The sequence below is a fragment of the Hemitrygon akajei genome, unplaced genomic scaffold (genome assembly GCF_048418815.1).
Source record: "Hemitrygon akajei unplaced genomic scaffold, sHemAka1.3 Scf000131, whole genome shotgun sequence".
In the NCBI taxonomy this organism is placed as follows: Eukaryota; Metazoa; Chordata; class Chondrichthyes; order Myliobatiformes; family Dasyatidae; genus Hemitrygon; species Hemitrygon akajei.
The window spans coordinates 995,383-1,014,763 of NW_027332017.1; the positions used below are offsets into that span (position 1 = coordinate 995,383).

The following is a 19,381-nucleotide window of genomic DNA, read 5'->3' on the forward strand; positions in this document are numbered from 1 at the left end:
AACTCTTCAAATGTCATCAATGGACCATCACAAAATAAATGAAAATAAAAATAAATAAATCTGCAAAAAAAACAGATTCACTAAAGATTAAACAAGTTTGGGAAAGAGAACTTAATATGACCTTTGTTAATGAAGATGGTCAATTCTTCTTTAATATGAACCAATCAGTGTTTAATTCAATTTAAAATTGTTCACTGTTACTATTTAACAAAGGAGAGACTATCCAAAATATTTCCTAACATAGACAATTATTGCGATAGGTGTAAAACTGAAGTAGCCAATTTTTCACATATGTTCTGGTCATGTTCTTCATCAAAATCTTTTTGGAAATCTTTATTTTCTACAATTTCTAAAGCTCTGAAAATTAATTTACAACCTAATGTACAAACCTTTGATTTCTGTCTATACATGCAGTCCTCGCATGACCTTTATCCTCCTCCAACTCACTATCTGCTCTAACACTCTGGTTCCCCTCCCTCTGCAAATCTAGTTTAACCCCCTCCACCCGCCCCCCAGCAGCACTGCAAATCTACCCGCAAGAATGTTAGTCCCCCTCCAGTTCAGGGGCAAACCGTCCCGTCGGAACAGGCCCCACCTTCCCGGGAACAAAGCCCAATTGTCCAGAAACATGAAGCCCTCCCTCCTGCACCATGTCCTTAGCCACGTATTTAGCTGCACTCTCCGCACATTTATATTTACAGGGACTTTACTCCTGACGCCGGTCCCGGGACCCGACCCGTTTACAGACCCGGAGCGGAACCGGAGCAGATTCTCAGCATCTGGTTTTCATCCCAGGTCGCGAAGAAAGGATAAAGTTTCCCCGTGAATTTATTCCCAGTGAAGGTGTGGAGATGGGACTTGGTCTCAGCGTTGTAAAATGAAACTGTCCCGGACTCGTAACTGAGATAAACTCCCACCCTCCCGGGGATGGGACCGGCAGCGAGACGGGACTCGGGGGAGGTGAGATCACCGTCCACGTCATAATCCCGATGTAACACGTCACCATCCCGCCCGATGATCCAGAATCCGGTCTCCGGTCTCAGTCTGACCCATCCCTTCCTCTCCACAGACTCTGCGGCGACTCCCAGACACCAGCCCCGATTCCCCATCACCTCCACCTCCCAGTAATGTCTCCCCGATGTGAATCCCTCCGATCCCAGCACACATTCCCAGTTTGTGAATCTCTTCCCGGTGTCAGGGAGATTCCTCTCGGTCCCGGTCCATCTCGCACTCTTCCGATCCTCAGACACCTCGAGCTGCGGATTCGCCGTTTCCACATCCAGGGTGACAGAGACTGGGGGGAGAAGCAGAGAATTAGAGAGTCCCCGGGGATCGGGGGGAGACTCGGACAGCGCGGCCCCGGGGATCGGGGGGAGACTCAGACAGCGCGGCCCCGGGGATCGGGGGAAGACTCGGGCAGCGCGGCCCCGGGGATCGGGGGGAGAAGCAGAGAATTAGAGAGTCCCCGGGGATCGGGGGGGGACTCGGGCAGCGCGACCCCGGGGATCGGGGGGAGACTCGGGCAGCGCGGCCCCGGGGATCGGGGGGAGACTCGGGCAGCGCGGCCCCGGGGATCGGGGGGAGACTCGGGCAGCGCGGCCCCGGGGATCGGGGGGAGACGGGCAGCGCGGCCCCGGGGATCGGGGGGAGACTCGGACAGCGCGGCCCCGGGGATCGGGGGGAGACTCGGGCAGCGCGGCCCCGGGGATCGGGGGGGAGACTCGGGCAGCGCGGCCCCGGGGATCCGGGGGAGACTCGGGCAGCGCGGCCCCGGGAATCGGGGGGAGACTCGGGCAGCGCGGCCCCGGGGATCGGGGGGAGACTCGGGCAGCGCGGCCCCGGGGATCGGGGGGGAGACTCGGGCAGCGCGGCCCCGGGGATCGGGGGGAGACTCGGGCAGCGCGGCCCCGGGGATCGGGGGGAGACTCGGGCAGCGCGGCCCCGGGGATCGGGGGGTGACTCGGGCAGCGCGGCCCCGGGGATCGGGGGGAGACTCGGGCAGCGCGGCCCCGGGGATCGGGGGGAGACTCGGGCAGCGCGGCCCCGGGGATCGGGGGGAGACTCGGGCAGCGCGGCCCCGGGGATCGGGGGGAGACTCGGGCAGCGCGGCCCCGGGGATCGGGGGGTGACTCGGGCAGCCCGGCCCCTGGGATCGGGGGGACACTCGGGCGGCGTGGCCCTGGGGATCGGAGGGAGACTCGGGCAGCGCGGTCCCGGGGATCGGGGGGGACACTCGGGCAGCGCGGCCTCGGGGATCGGGGTGAGACTCGGGCGGAGCGGCCCCGGGGATCGGAGGGAGACTCGGGCAGCGCGGTCCCGGGGGATCGGGGGGAGACTCGGGCGGCGCGGCCCCGGGGATCGGGGGGAGACTCGGGCGGCGCGGCCCCGGGGATCGGGGGGAGACTCGGGCGGCGCGGTCCCGGGGATCGGGGGGAGACTCGGGCGGCGCGGCCCCGGGGATCGGGGGGAGACTCGGGCGGCGCGGCCCCGGGGATCGGGGGGAGACTCGGGCGGCGCGGTCCCGGGGATCGGGGGGAGAAGCAGAGAATTAGAGAGTCACCGGGGATCGGGGGGAGACTCGGACAGCTCGGCCCCGGGGATCGGGGGGAGACTTTAACCTTTGACTCGACAAAAGCGGGTGGACAACTAATGTCTCTCCAGGGATTTTCCGCTGGACAGGAGAGCAGAGAGACCCCTGGCCCTTGACTCCTCAGACAGGGGAAACATCCTCCCTCACTCCTGCCTGTTGACCCCTGAAAGAATTTTGTGTTTCCATGAGATCTCCTCTCATTCTTCGAAACTGGGAACAGAGAACATAGAGCAGTACAGCACAGGAACAGGCCCGTCATACAATGTTCACATTCATTTGTGAGTGTGAAGTGGGGCAGTGTGATGGTTTGAGACAGTAAAGGAGGTGATAATGGGAACCAGTAGGGGAGAGATGAATGGCAGATTGTACCAGGAGGGGGGAGAGGTGGAAACCCCGTGGGTGAACTGTGTGTGTAGAGGTAATGAGAAGCTAGAGGGGGCAAAGATGGCAGATGAGGATGACTTTGTCCCCTTTCACACAACCCCATCCCCAGCAGCCCCTCATTAGGACAGGGGATGAATTTGCAGGAACCCTTAAGCAACACAGGTCCTGATGAAGTGTTTCAGTCTGAACCGTGGACTGTTTACTCTTTTCCATAGAAACTTCCCGGCCTGCTGTTCCCCAAACAATTTGTGTGTGTTACTCTGCTTTAAATATACGCAATTATTTGGCCTCCACAGTTGCCTGTGGCAGATTCACTATCCTGTGGATAAAGGAATTCCTCCTCATCTCTGTCCTAAATGGACATCCCTATAGTCGGAGGCTGTGCTTACCGTTCTCGACCCACCCACATCCTCCCAACATCAACTCTCTCCAGACAGGTGTCAGAGAGATCTGGCGAGACCCTTCATCAGGACCGGTGTAGCTTGGATTACCAGCATCTGCAGATTTTCTCCTGTTTGATTTTTAAAGCAGAAGTTAATAAGTAAACTTCTTGATTAGTCAGAGTCTCAAAAATTATGGGGAGGAGGTGGGAGAATAGGGTTGAGGTGGATAATAAATCAGCCATTCTTCTAAACACCCATGAGTACAGGCCCAGAACGATCAAACACTCCTCATTTGTTAACTCTTTCATTCCTGGAATCGTTCTTGTGAATCTTCTGGACCCCCTCCAATGCCAGTACATGTTTTCCGATAGAAGGGACCCAGAACTGCTCACAATACTCCAAGTGTGGTCTGACCAATGCCTTATAAAACCTCAGAATTACATCCTTGCTCTTGTATTCTAATCCTCTCGAAATGAAAGCAAACATTGAGTTTGCCAATCTTACCACTGACACAAACTGCAAGTTAACCTTCAGGGAATCCTGCACAAGGACACCCATGTCCCTTTGCACCTCTGATTTTGGAATTTCGCCCTGTTTACAGAATTGTCTCTGCCTTTATTCCTTTGACCAAAGTCGTACCTGCCTAAGTTTGTACCTGTCAAACTCTACCTGTGCTACAAGATCCTTATTCCGTATACTGGTGCATTCAAATAAGACCATAAGACAAAGCAGTAGAAGCCGGCCATTCGGCCCATCGAATCTGCTCCGCCATTTTATCATGAGCTGATCCATTCTCCCATTTAGTCCCACTCCCCCACCTTCTCACCATGACCTTTGATGCCCTGGCTACTCACATACCTATCAATCTCTGTCTTAAATACACCCAATGACTTGGCTTCCACTGCTGCAACAAATTCAGAGATTCACCACCCTCTGGCTAAAAAAATTTCTTCGCATCTCCCTTCTGAATGGGCGCCCTTCAATCCTTAAGTAATGCTCTCTCGTACTAGACTCCCCCCACCATGGGAAACAACTTTGCCACATCCACTCTGTCCATGCCTTTTAACATTCGACATGTTTCTGTGAGGTTCCCCCTCATTCTTTAAAGTCCAAGGAGTACAGTCCAAGAGTGGTCAAATGTTCCACATATCTTAACCCTCTCATTCCAGGAATCATTCTAGTGAATCTTCTCTGAACCCTCTCCAATGTCAGAACATCCTTTCTTAAATAAGGAGCCCAAAACTTCACACAGTATTCCAAGTGAAGTCTTACCAGTGCCTTATCGAGCATCAACATCACATCCCTGCTCCTCTACTCTATTCATCTAGAAATGAATGCCAACATTGCATTCGCCTTCTTCACCACCGACTCAACCTGGAGGATAACCTTAAGGGTATCCTGCACGAGCACTCCCAAGTCCCATTGCATCTCAGAACTTTGAGTTTTCTCTCCATTTAAATAATAGTCTGCCCGTTTATTTCTTCTACCAACATGCATGACCATACACTTTTCAACATTGTATTTCTTTTGCCACTTCTTTGACCATTCTCATAATCTATCCAAGTCTCTCTGCAAACTCTCTGTTTCCTCAGCACTACCGTCCCCTCCACCTATCTTTGTATCATCAGCAAACTTAGCCACAAAGCCATCTATTCCATAATCCAAATCATTGCTATACAACGTAAAAAGAAGCGGCCCCAACATGGACCCCTGTGGAACACCACTGGTAACTGGCAGCCAACCAGAATGGAATCCCTTTATTCCCACTCTCTGTTTCCTGTCAATCAGCCAACACTCTATCCACATATGTAACTTTCCCGTAATTCCATGGGCTCTTATCTTGTTTAGCGACCTCATGTGAGGCACCTTGTCAAAGGCCTTCTGAAAATCCAAATACACAATATCCACTGCATCTCCCTTGTCTCGCCTACTTGTAATCTCCTCAAGAAATTTCAATGGGTTTGTCAGGCAGGATTTTCCTTCAAGGAAACCATGCTGAGTTTGTCCTATCTTGTCATATGCCTCCAGGTACTCGGTAACCTCATCCTTGACAATTGACTCCAGCAACTTCCCAACCATTTCTCAAGCTAACAGGTCTATTACTTTTTGCTTCCTTGCCCCTTTCTTTAATACCAGAGTGGCATTTACAATCTTCCACTAATCCAGAACCATGCCAGAATCTATTGACTTTTGAAAGATCATTGCTAATGCCTCCGCGATCTCCACAGCTACTTCCTTCAAAACACAAGGGTGCATTCCATCTGGTCCTGGAGATTTATCTACCCTGAGACTATTCAGCATCCTGAGTACTTTCTCTGTCGTAATTGTGACTGCGCACACTTCTCTTCCCTGACACCCTTGAGTGTCCGGTATACTGCTGATATCTTCCTCAGTGAGGACTGATGCAAATACTCGTTCAGTTCCTCAGCCATCTCCTTATCTCCCATTACAATTTCTCCAGCATCATTTTCTATCGGTCCTATATCCACTCTCACCCATTTTTTACTCTTTATATACTTGAAAATGCTTTTAGTATCTTCTTTGATATTATTTGCTAGCTTTCTTTCATAGTTCATCTTTTCCCTCTTAATCGCCTTCTTAGTTTCCTTTTGTAAGCTTTTAAAAACTTCCCAATCCTCTGTCTTCCCACTAATTTTTGTTTCCTTGAATGCCCTCTGCTTTGCTTTTACTTTGGCTTTCACTTCTCTTGTCAGCCACGGTTGCATCTTTTTCCATTCGAAAATTTCTTCTTTTTTGGAATATATCAGTCTTGCACCTTCCTCACTTCTCGCATAAACTCCAGCCACTGCTGCTCTGCCGTCCTTCCCGCTAGTGTCCCTTTCCAGTCAAATTTGGCCAGTTCCTCTCTCGTGCCACTTTAATTTCCTTTACTCCACTGCAATACCGACACATCGGATTTCGGCTTTTCTTTCTCAAATTTCACAGTGAACTCAATCATGTTACGATCACTGCCTCCTAACAGCTCCTTCACCTCAATCTCTCTAATCACCTCTGGGTCATTACACAATATCCAATCCAGTACCTCTGATCCCCTAGTGGGCTCAACAACAAGCTGTTCTGAAAAGCCATCTCGTAGACATTCTACAAATTCTCTCTCTTGAGATCCAGTGTCGACCTGATTTTCACAATCCACTCGCATATTAAAATACCCCACAATTATCATAACACTGCCCTTCTAGCAAACCTTTTCTATTTCCTGTTGTAATTTGTAGTCCACATCACTGCAGCTGTTAGGAGGCCTGTAGATAACTGCCATCAGGGTCCTTTTACCCCTGCTATTTCTCAGCTCAACCCAGAAAGATTCTTCCGATACTATGTCACCTCTTTCCAATGATTTAATATCATTTCTTACCAATAAAGCCACGCCACCCCATCTGCCTACCTGCCTATCCTTCCGATACACTGTGTATCCTGGGACGTTCAGCTCTTGCAGACATGCATCCTTTAGCCACGTCTCAGTGATCGCCACAAAATTATACCTGCCAATCTGTAGCTGTACGACAAGATCATCCACCTTATTCCTTATGCTGTGTGTATTTAAGTATAACACCTTAAGTCCAGTATTTGATACTTTTTGTTTTGATTGCACTGCAACTCATCCCATTGACTGCAAATTTGCTCCATCACCTGCCTGTCCTTCCTGACATATTTACTGCTCACTATCTTTGATTTATTTCTGTTTTCCCCCTCCTCCGCTCTATCATTCCGGTTTCCCATCCCCCTGCCAAATGAGTTTAAACCCTCCCTAACAGCTCTATTAAACATTCCCGCTATGGTTCAGGTGTAACCCGTCCTTTTTGAACAGGTAATACTTCCCCCTGAAAAGATCCCAATGATCCAAGAATCTGAAGCCCTGCCCCCTGCACCAGTCTCTCAGCCATGCATTCATCTGCCTGATCCTACTATTCTTGCCCTCGCTAGCATGTGGCACAGGTAGCAATCCTGAGATTACTACCCTGGAGCTCCTGCTTCTCAGCTTCATTCCTAACTCCTGGAAATCTCTCTTCAGGACCTCCTCCCTTTTCCTCTCTATGTCATTGGTACCAACATGTACCAAGACAGCTGGCTGCTCGCCCTCTCCCTTCAGAATATTCTGGACCCAATCCGAGACATCCCGTACCCTGGCACCTGGGAGGCAACACACCATGCGGGTATCTCTACCAGGCTCACAGAATCTCCTGTCTGTTCCCCTGACTATGGAATCCCCTATGACTACCGCATTCCTCTTCTCCCTCCTTCCCTCCTGCACAACAGCGCCAGGCTCAGTGCCAGAGACCTGGTCACCGTGGCCGTCCCCTGTCAGGTCATCCCCCTCAACAGCATCCAAAACGATATACTTGTTGCTGAGGGGGGCAGCCACAGGGGTGCTCTCCACTATCCGGGCATTTCCCTTCCCTCTCCTGACAGTCACGCAGTTTTCTGACCCCTGTAGCCTCGGGATGACTACCTCCCTGTAGCTCCTGTCTATCACCTCTTCATTTTCTCTAATAAGCAGTAGGTCATCAAGCTGCAGCTCCAGATCCCTAACACGGTCTCCGAGGAGCTGAATCTCGGTTCACCTGGTGCAGATGTGGCTATCAGGGAGGCAGGAGGTCTCCCAGGATTCCCACATCTGACACCCTGAACAAAGCACTAACCCTGCAGACATGCTACCTAATTCTACAGGAATGAAACAAAGAAAGATAGGTCTACTCACCCACTTACTTCACCAAACACACAAACTTTTTAAACCATTGGCTAATGTGCCCTGCTTTTCCCCCGTCCGTCCAGGCCGATTTGCCAAGGGGAGAAAAAGAGTCGGTGCCTCGCTCTCGACTCTTCCCGTTTCCGCCTAAGCCCGTTGAGCCAAAGCCCTACACTCTGCTGCCACCCACTCCGCTGCCCGCTGTATAGGGTGGTCATCTTTTTAAACACTCCGCGCCGTCCTGCGCAGTCTCGCTGTTCTTGTACGCAAAGTTTTTTTTTAAAAAACTGCCTTCCTTCAGAATTTAGCTCCCACGCCGCCCTTCTTGTCCCAATCTAAAAAAACACTTTCAGTCGTGTATTCATCAGCCTGTTCCACACTGTCCACATGAAATTCAGCAAGGCCTTTGACGTCAATGATAGGCCACACTTGGAGCATTGTCTGCATTTCCGGTTCCCAAATATGGGGAGGATGTCATTACACTGGACAGGAGGCTTCAGGAGGATGTTACCAGGCCTGGGGGCTTGGGTTAAAAGCAGAGAGTGGATAAGATAGATAGATAGATAGATACTTCATCCCCATGGGGAAATTCAACATTTTTTCCAATGTCTCATACACTTATTGTAGCAAAACTAATTACATACAATACTTAACTTAGTAAAAATATGATATGCATCTAAAATCACCCTCTCAAAAAGCATTAATAATAGCTTTTAAAAAGTTCTTAAGTAGTTTACTTAAATACATTGAGTCCTAACCCCGGCACTTTAACATATCTTACTCCTGGCAGTTGAATTGTAAAGCCGAATGGCATTGGGGAGTATTGACCTCTTCATCCTGTCTGAGGAGCATTGCATCGATAGTAACCTGTCACTGAAACTGCTTCTCTGTCTCTGGATGGTGGTATGTAGAGGATGTTCAGGGTTTTCCATAATTGACCGTAGCCTACTCAGCGCCCTTCGCTCTGCTACCGATGTTATACTCTCCAGTACTTTGCCCACGACAGAGCCCGCCGTCCTTACCAGCTTATTAAGACGTGAGGCGTCCCTCTTCTTAATGCTGACTCCCCAACACGCCACCACAAAGAAGAGGGCGCTCTCCACAACTGACCTATAGAACATCTTCAGCATCTCACTACAAACATTGAATGACGCCAACCTTCTAAGGAAGTACAGTCGACTCTGTGCCTTCCTGCACAAGGCATCTGTGTTGGCAGACCAGTCTAGCTTCTCATCTAACTGTACTCCCAGATATTTGTAGGTCTTAACCTGCTCCACACATTCTCCATTAATGATCACTGGCTCCATATGAGGCCTAGATCTCCTAAAGTCCACCACCATCTCCTTGGTCTTGGTGATATTGAGACGCAGGTAGTTTGAGTTGCACCATATCACAAAGTCCTGTATCAGTTTCCTATACTCTTCCTCCTGTCCATTCCTGACACACCCCACTATGACCGTGTCATCAGCGAACTTCTGCACATGGCAGGCTATTCAGCTGTACTGTAGGATGTTCAGGTATGACCCGTTATCGAGGTAAATAATTCATAAGGAGCTTAAATAACGTTTGTTTTTCCAAGAAATGGGAGTACAGATCCAGAGGCCTCAGATTGAAAGTGAGATGGGAAATTTTTCTGAGTGGTCTATCGGGTAATATTCTCATGGAGAGGGAGGTTGGTAAATGGAATTTGACCTCAGACGCTGTAGAAACAGGTAAAAATAAAATATTTTAAAATAAATTTGGGCAGGTGCACAGAAGGGAAATGGTTAAAGGTTAAACACACACAAGAACTTTTTTAAAGCTATTATTAATGCTTTTTGAGAGAGTGATTTAGATGCATATCATATTTTGACTGAGTTAAGTATTGGTTGTAATTAGTTTTGCTACAATAAGTGTATGGGACATTGGAAAAAAATGTTGAATTTCCCCATGGGGATGAATAAAGTATCTATCTATCTATCTAAAAATGGGCCATGCTCAAGAAGACACCTTAGTCTTGCAGATTGATGAAGTGGGCCGTGAGGTCAACATCCATCAAACCCTCCCAGATCATCCTCCTGAGGAATCTCACCCCGGAGTCTGTCTGTGAAGTGTTGATGTGACGTCACGTCAGAGGGCAGCTCAGTGCCACAGAACAGACAGACTGGGTAAGGACGGCAGATTTCAATCCTAAATAGGAATTTGTGCCTGTTTCTGTGGCCGTGTGTCACACTCTGATAATATATTGTGTGTGTGTGTGTGTGTGTGTGTGTGTGTGTGTGTGTGTGTGTGTGTGTGTGTGTGTGTGTGTGTGTGTGTGTGTGTGTGTGTGTGTGTGTGTGTGTGTGTGTCTGTTGATTGTGGTAAATATTCGTCTGGTGTGTATACACATTGAAGGAGAGTGTGCATATTGAAGAATTTGTATGTTACAGTGTGTCATCACATGTCTGGTGTGTGTTGACAATGTGTCACATGTGATTGAGTTGTTTAAATGAATAAATGACTGTCTCTGAAGAGATTGGTTTCCAGGTTACTGAGGGAAATAACAACGTACATTGCTGAGGCTCTGACTACAATCTGCCAATCCTTCCTGTGTATGTGTGTGAGGGAGCTTTGCCAGGCCGGTTATGCTGTGTGTGCTTCTCCCGAGATGAAATCTTGACCCATGTCAATGCTTGTTGGTGTGTCCGAGCTCATTCTCACAATGCTTTGATGTAGTGGTCTGATCACCATAAGACATAGGAGCAGAATTAGGCCATTTGCCCATCGAGTCTGCTCCGCCATTCAATCATGGCTGATCCTTTTGTTCCCTCCTCAGCCCGACTCCCTTCTCCCCGTAACCTTTGATGCTGTGTCCAATCTAGAACCTATCAAGCTCTGCCTTAAATGCACACAATAAGTTCCACAAATTCACCAGCTGCTGGCTCAAATTTGTTCACATGTGCTTTAAATAGATGCCCCTCTAATTTGAGGCTGTGCCCTGTTGTCCTAAACTCCACCACCATGGGAAACATCCTTTCCACATCTACTCTGTCTAGGACTTTCAACATTCGAAATGTTTCAATGAGATCCCCCCTCATCTTTCTAAATTCTATCGAGTACAGACACTGAACTATCAAACGTTCCTCGTATGATAACCCTTTCATTCCCGGATACATCCTTATGAAATGAACCTTCTGCAATGCCAGCACATCTTTTCTTAGAAAACTGTTCACAATACTCAAGGTGAGTCTTCACCAGTGCCTTATAAATCCTCAGCATCACATCCCTGCTCTTGGATTGAATGCTATCTAAACCCCTTGAATTGAATACTAACATTGGATTTGCCTTCCTCACCATTGACTCTACCTGCAAGTTAACCTTTAGTGTGTTCTGCAGAATTACTGCTAAGTCCATTTTCATCTCAGCATTTTGGGTTTTCTCCCCATTTGAAAAAAAAATCTGCACATTATTTCTATGACCAAAGTGCATGACCATGCATTTTCCAACATCGTATATCATTTGCCACTTTCTTTCCCATTCTCCTCATTCAAGTCCTTGTCCAGCCTAACTGTTTCCTCAACACTACCGGCCCCTCCACCAATCTTTGTATCATATGCAAACTTGGAAACAAAGCCATCTACTCTAGGACAAGAGGGTATGACTTCAGGATTGAAGGACTTCCTTTTAGAACTGAGATGCGGAGACATTACTTTAGTCAGTGTGTGGAAAATCTGTGGAATGTGTTGCCACAAGTGGCTGTTAAGGCCAAGTCATATTTAAGTCAGAGAGGATAGGGTCTTGATTAGCCAGGGCATCAAAGGGTATAGGGTGAAAGCAGGGGAGTGGGGATGACTGGAAGAATTGGATCTGCCCATGACTGAATGGTGGAGCAGACTCGATGGGCTGAATGACCTACTTCTGCTCCTATATCTTATGGTCTATTTCATCTGCCAAATCTTGATATACAGCCTAAAATGAAGGTGTCCTAACACTGACCCCTGTGGAACACAAGTCACTGGCACTCAACCAGAAAAGGATCCCTTTACTCTCATTCGCTGTTTCCTACCAATCAGCCAATGTCCTAACCATGCCTGTAACTTTTCGGTAATACCATGGCCTCTTAACCTGGTTACCACCTTCATGTGTGGCACCTTGTCAAAGGCCTTCCGAGATTCCAAATATACAACATCCACTGCATCCCCTTTATCTATCCTGCTTGTAATCTCCTCAAAGAATCCAACAGGTTTGTCAGGCAGGATATTCCCTTAACGAAGCCATGCTGACTTGCCCTGTCTTGTCTAGTGTCACCAAGTATTCCATAACCTCATACTTAACAGTTGAGTCCAATTTCTTCCCAACCACAGAGGTGAGGCGAACTGGTCTGTAATTTCCTTTGTGTTACCTTCCCTCTTACTTAAAGAGTAATTTTCCAGCCCTCTGGCACCATGCCAGGGTCCAATAATTTTTGGGAGATCATTTCAAATGCCTCCACAATGTCAAAACCTCTTTCAGAACACTAGGGTGCAGTTCATCTGGTCCGGGTGACTTATGTATCTTTAGGTCTTTCAGCTTTTTGAGCACCTTCTCCCTTGTAACAGTAACTGCACTCACTTCTCTTCCCTAGCACCCTTCAACACCGGGCACAGTGCTAGTGTCTTCCACGGTGAAGACTGGTGCAAAATATTTGGTTTATCTGCCATCTCTTTATCCCGCGTTATTATATATCCGGCCTCATTTTCCAGCGGTCCTATATCCACTCTCATCTCTGTTTTATTTTTTTACAATACTTGAAAAACAATTTGGTATTGTTTGCTAACTTGTTTTACAAAGACAGGTGTGTAAAAAGGGCCTGAAGGATCATTGGAGACCAGAGTCACCCCAACCACAAACTGTACCAGTTGCTACCATCCGGGATACGGTACGGCAGCATAAAAGCCAGGAGCAACAGGTCCGGGACAGCTTCTTCAACTAGGCCATCAGACTGCTTAACTCGTGCTGAAACAACTGTATTTCTATGTTATATTGACCAGCATGTTATACATATAATTCATCATAAATTACTATAAATTGCGCATTGCATATTTAGATGGAGACGTAACGTAAAGATTTTAATCCTCATGTATATGAAGATGTAAGTAATAAAGTCAATTTAAATCAATTTCTTGTTTATTTTTCCCGTCCAATCATCCTTTCAGTTCCTCTCTGTAGATATTTACAAGCTTCCCAATCCTCTGTCTTCCTACTAATTTTTGTTTAGTTGTATGCCCTCTCTTTTGCCTTTACAATAACTTGTCTTCCCTTATCAGCCACGGTTTTACTATTTTGCCATTTGAGTATTTATTTATTTTTGGAATACATCTATCCTTCACCTCTCACATTCTCCCAGAAACTGACACCATTTCTGCTCTTCTCTCATCCCTGCCAGCATCTCCTTCCAATTTACTTTGGCCAACTCCTCTCTCAGACCAATGTAATTTCTTTCACTCCTCTGAAATACTACAATGTCAGACTTTACTTTCTCCTTATCAAATTTCAAGTTGAACTCAGTCGTGTTGTGAGCACTGCTTCCTAAGGTTTCTTTTAACTACTCACCCCTGGTTCAATACATAACACCCAATCCAGTAGAGCTGTTCCCCGAGTAGGCTCAACGACAAACTGCTCAAGAAAGCCATCACATTGCATTCAACAAACTCACTCTCTTGAGATCCTTTACCAACCTGATTTTCCCAATTGCCCTGCATGTTGAAATCTCCCATGATTATCATAACATTGTCCTTTTCATCAACCTTTTCTATTTCCAGTTGTAATCGGTGGGCCCCAACCCACTGACTGTTGGGAGGCCTGTATATGACTGCTGTCAGTGTCATTTTTACTTATGCAGTTTCTTACCTCAATCCACAAAATTCAACATCTTCCAATCCTATGTCACATCTTGCTGCTGATTTACCAGCAGAGCCACGTCACCCCCTCACCCGACCTTCCTATACCACCGATACATTGTGTAACCTTGGACATTCAGCTCCCAACTACAACCATTCTTCAGCCACGATTCCGTGATGGCCACAACATCATACCTGACAATCGGTAATAGTGCAACAAGATCATCCACCTTATTTCTCATACTCCATGCATTGAGATATAACACTTTGTGTACTGTATCTGCTACCCTTTTTAATTCTGCATCCCTAATGCACTGATACTCACCTTGCTGGCTGCAATTTTCTCCTCTCATCTGTCCGCCATATCTGACAGTCTGACTGCACGCTATCTTTGCATTTTTACCATCAGTCCTATCCCTTCACTCCAGTTCCAACCCCGCACCCCACCAAATTAGTTGAAACCCTCCCCAACAGCTCTATCAAACCTCTCAGTGAGAATATTGTTCTCCCTCGGGTCGAGGTGCAACCCATCCCTTTTGAGCAGGTCATTCCTCCACCAGAACAGATCCCGATGATCCAAGAACCTGAATCCCTGTCCCCAGCACCACCTTCTCAGCCATGTTTATCTGTCAAATTATCCTGTTTCTACCCTCACCAGCACGTGGCACAGGCAGCAATCCAGAAATTACAACCCTGGGGGTACTGCTTCTGAGCTTTCTACCAAGCTAGCCAGATTCTTTTCAGGACCTCTTTGTTTTTACTTCCGATGTAATTGGTCCCAAAATGCAACAAGTTATCTGGCTGTTTTCCCTCCCTCTCTAAAATGCTGCAGACACGATCGGAGACATCCCTGACCTTGGCACATTCGGGTGTCCAATTCCCGTCCATATATTCTCCTGTCTGTCTCCTGACAATTGAGTCCCCTGTCCCTACTGCTCCCCTCTTCTGTCTCTAACAACAGTGAGAGTTGTGGTTCCAGAAGGGGGAAGACCTGTGTCAGTCAGAGTCTGCACTCACAGGGCACAGAGGACAATCCCTGTCACCACACTGATACTCGCTTTTATTCCCTACAATATCATCAAGTCAGTATTAAATTACCAGCTCCTGTGGTAGATTCAAACTCATGTCCTGGTGTGTTAGTGCAGTGTGTCTGGAATCAGGACACAGTGGTTCATCTGCCAGTCCCGTGTATTGGTTGTATTGTGACCCTGTGCTGGTGTGTTCAGGGGTCTGACATCTTCAGCTGACCATGTGACAGCGATGCCTCCCAGTCGGTGGGGTTGATGTGAAATAAACTTCAGTTCCCCTTCAGTCCATTATCACAGCCAATCCTTGCTTCAGCTTATAAATTAATTGTGTTTCATGAATAAGTAAAAATGAATCTTTGTAAGTTTTACCTCGGTTAATGGCATCAAGTGTTTCTCTCAGCACTGTGTTCAACAAATAGAAGCGATCGAATTTTTCAACCGGTAGGGCCTCATCTGTCACTGACAATTCCTGGACATCGTCACTGATTCTGTAAATATTAAACTGCTGGTGATAAACTGGAATTTTGAACTATTTTACAAATCCATACAGGGTTTCAGTAAAGAGCATGTCCTACCTCCTGTTTCGATGAGCTTCCTCCTGAAATAAATAAAAGCACAAATCTGATTAGACTTGGACTTAATGTCAACATCCTGAATTTCATCCAAATCATTACAAGGTGTTGAAAATTCCCAGTCCCACAGTCACAAACACACACCAGCAATACAGAACCACGGGGAAAATTACAGGGAAAGTTTCTGAAATTCAGACCATTACTGAGAAGATGGAACTGACAGGAAAGACAGGACAGGCTGTGCATTACCATCTGGATAAGACATCAGAATGATAAAATGGAACAATTTAAGTTTAGTGATGGATTTGCTTGCGCGAAGGTGGAAAAAGTACTTCATTATGGCGAACACGAAAGGACACAGGTGCTTGGAAGTAGTACGGAGGAGATGTCAGGTAAGTGTTTTGGAATGGGTGGAATGGGCTGCCGGCAACGAAGGTGGAGGCGGATGCAATAGGGTCTTTCACAAGACTCCTACACAGGTACATGGAGATTAGAAAAATAGAGAGCTATGGGTAACTCGAGGTAATTTCTAAAGTCAGTAGATGTTCGACACAGCATTGTGGGCCAAAGATACTGTATTGTGCTGCAGGTTTTCTTTGTTTCTATGTTTCTATTTATGGGGAGACCTTCAGCCAAAGATAAAATGCCAGGAGGTTTTTAATAAATCCCACAAGAAATTTAGTGAAGGGGATGTGGAACTCAGTGCCACAGGAGTGGTTGAAATGGTACAGCAGAGATTGAATGTAATGGGGAGGCTAGATAAACACGTGAGGGACCAGAGAGTTCGGGGCATTGTTGCTGGGTGCGGTGAGTAGGTGGCAGGAGGTTTGTGCAGAGGGGAAATTGATAGAAGATGGACTGAATGGCCTGCTCATGACAGAGAACGGGACACAATCCCATGTAAAAATAATTCGAAAAAGTAGAGACAGTGAAAGTTTCCGTAATCTGATGGAAACCGGATATGGAGGCTAAGTCTGATGTGTGGGTCACATTCTTTGTTCTCACTGATTGACAGAGAGACCCTCACACCCACCGCACCAGACACACTCACAGCCTGTGAGTAGAACTGGGTGTTAATGGGAGTTTTAGAGGATATTTAATGTTCTAATTAAGGACACAATCAGCAGCTCTGTGTTATGATCAGAGTAAATCATTTCAGAGAAGATTGCATTCTGTCCTGGGATGTACAGAAGTTGTGGAAATCCAGTTTTTGGAAAATATCAACCCTGAATAGTTGCATCAATTGTCTGGTGAGAAACAGTTTACTGCCATTTGTAAATGCTGTGTGTAGGAGCAACACGTCAGTTTTCTGTCTGCGTTGTATTCTGTGTTAGGTGCTTATTATGATAACCAGTCAGGTGAGTGGGGACATGGTAAAAGTGAAGGGAATAAGTTACGTATTCATACTTTGTTCTGTGTTGTTTTGATCCTGGGACTGGCAGATGCCATATCTTTTGTTGACCGATTAATTGCAGTTTAATTTATGATTAATAATGCTGAAATTTCATCGCTTAAATATTGTATGTTGCTGATAAAGGATCGAATATCTGTCTCCGACATTTTAGAATGCCATTAGCGGAGTGATCGGAGGTTCGTCATGCAAGGAGAACAATCTGTGTGAGGTCACCAGCAGCGACAATTGATTTGTTAGAATTGGCCGCTGTGCTGTGTTCATTTCAAATATACCACTGTTCATTTAGTGCCCTCTGACAGGAACAAATTGAAATGTAATCCCTCACCTTGAGAAATATCACACTGTCTTTTTGATCCATCTGTTCCTTTAACTTAGTGATTTCCTCCTGAATAATCCTTATATTCTCTTGAATCTTAAGAAGATTTTTCTCCATTGGGTTGAGAATCCTCTTCTCTTCTTCCCTGAGATCCCCGAGTAAGCTCTGCTCTTTCTCAGTGATAATCTGGCGCAGTTCAGCAAACTGGGATGTGATGTGGGTCTGAACGCTGTGTGACTGTTTCTGTCGAATGAAAGGTGAAGATTAATATACTGCATTGCTGTGTTGTATTTCCTTATGACATTAAGGTGACCATTCGGCCCATTGGGGTCCATACTACTTCTGAGACATTCCCGTCAACCCCATTCCCTCACGTTTTCCTGAAACCTATTCCCCCCATTGACCCATTAACTCCCACCTGATTCACATATACCCTCCCCCACCTTCACAGGGTTAATTGTAATTAACCATTTAACCAGCATGTTCTTGGGATGTGTCTAAAACCGTCATGGCCACAGGGAGAGCATGGAAACTCCACACAGACAGCAGCAGAGGTCAGGATCGGACCCAGGTCACTGGAGCTGCGATTCTCGGCTATTCTGCATTAAATGGAGCAAAACTCGACAGTAATATCAGAAATTCCGCTCAGGAAGCCTCACCCGAACTCCGGAAATCTTCTCTTTCTGTTGCTGCTCTTTTTCCTGGAAGTCTGATTTCTTTTTTGTGAGAGAGTCTAAGGAAGATTTTAGCTGATCCTGGAAGTCAGAGAGTGAAGGAAATAGAAAAAAAGATGCATCGAAATAAACAGGGGATCAAACCCGATTATCGCACAAAATGCCGGAGGAACTCAGTGAGTCAGGCAGCATCTATTCAGGGGAAATAAACAGTCGGTGTTCCGGGATGAGACCCTTTATTAGGACTGGGAAGGAATGGGACAGAAGCCAGAATAAAAAGGTTGGGGATGAGAACCAGCTGACAGTTGACGGGTAAGACAACGTGAGGGGGAGCGTGGGGGAGGGTGATGGAAGTGAGAAGCTGAGAGGGGACAGGTGGAAGAGGTAAAGGGCTGGAGAAGAAGGAATCTAATTCGAGAGGACAATCGACCATGGAAGAAACGGGAGGAACTGGGCTGTTTGAGGCCCTGAATGGTGACGAGGGAGGAGGTTAGGAGTCAGGTGTAGCACTTGTCCCGCTTGCAGGTGTCGGTGCCAGGAGGGAGATCAGTGGGGAGGAGCGAGTGGATCAGGGCGATACAGTACGGGGAGCGATCCGTATGGAGAGCGGAGAGTTGCGGGGTGCGGAGTTGGGCTGTGGGACGGAGAGATGCTAAAATCCCGTTAGAGACGGCGAAAGTTGCAGAGGGTCGTGTGACAAGTGTGATGGTATGTAGGACAAATGAAATATTTTAAGTATTAAGCTAACGTTAGTTTTTACCTTGTATATTTTAACAGCTTCTTTAATCGGCATGAAGCGGTGCTCTCTGTGTTCCTGCGCAACTGCACAGACCAGACAGATCAGTGTCTTGTCCGTTTCACAAAACAGCTTCAGCTCTTCCTCATGTTCCTCGCAGTGAAGTTTTCTTTCCTTCCCTTTCGGATTCAGATTCAGATTTCGAGCTTTTTCAGCCAGATTTGCTAAGGCCCGATTCACCCTGAGGGTGCGGTCAGCAAACTCCTCTCTACATTCCGGGCAGGAGTTTCTCTGCTCCCTTTCCCAACACCGTGTGATACAAGAGCGACAGAAGTTGTGTCCACACTCCAGTATAACCGGATCGGTGAAGAAATCCAGGCAGACGGGACAAATTGCCTCCTCGGTCCAACTCTCGGCCGGTCCTTTCGAAGCCATGTTAACTCCCGGCACTTCCTGATTCAGAATGCTTTCACTTTCGGGGAGTTGCTGATCCCCTGCAGTACCGCGATTGTCCACTACGCGCGCTGCAGACTCGGGGAATGAACATTCTGCTGCTCGATATGTTCAGTGGAAATTCTGGCTATTTCCATGTTAGTGTGGGATCAAAAACAAATTAAACTGGGAAAAGATAAGAAAACGCCCAATGGACTGTCTAATCCCGGCGACGAGCGTAGGTGAGTTTGCCATATGCCCAGCAACCCCATCTCGTAAACACCTAGAGCGACAAAAAACGTTAGCC

At 47.2% G+C, this 19,381-nt stretch overlaps 1 protein-coding gene across 1 annotated transcript; it reads right to left on the reverse strand.

The window, feature by feature from the left end:
* Nucleotides 1-222: 222 nt before the first annotated feature.
* LOC140723736 (zinc-binding protein A33-like) lies at nt 223-18,948 on the reverse strand. The gene is made up of 5 exons (XM_073038282.1): nt 18,667-18,948; nt 17,892-17,987; nt 17,242-17,475; nt 15,300-15,459; nt 223-1,294 (listed from the first exon to the last, which is right to left on the reverse strand). The coding sequence occupies exons 1-5, from the start codon at nt 18,697-18,699 to the stop codon at nt 741-743; spliced, it is 1,077 nt and encodes a 358-aa protein (XP_072894383.1). The 5' UTR covers nt 18,700-18,948; the 3' UTR covers nt 223-740.
* Nucleotides 18,949-19,381: the final 433 nt, after the last annotated feature.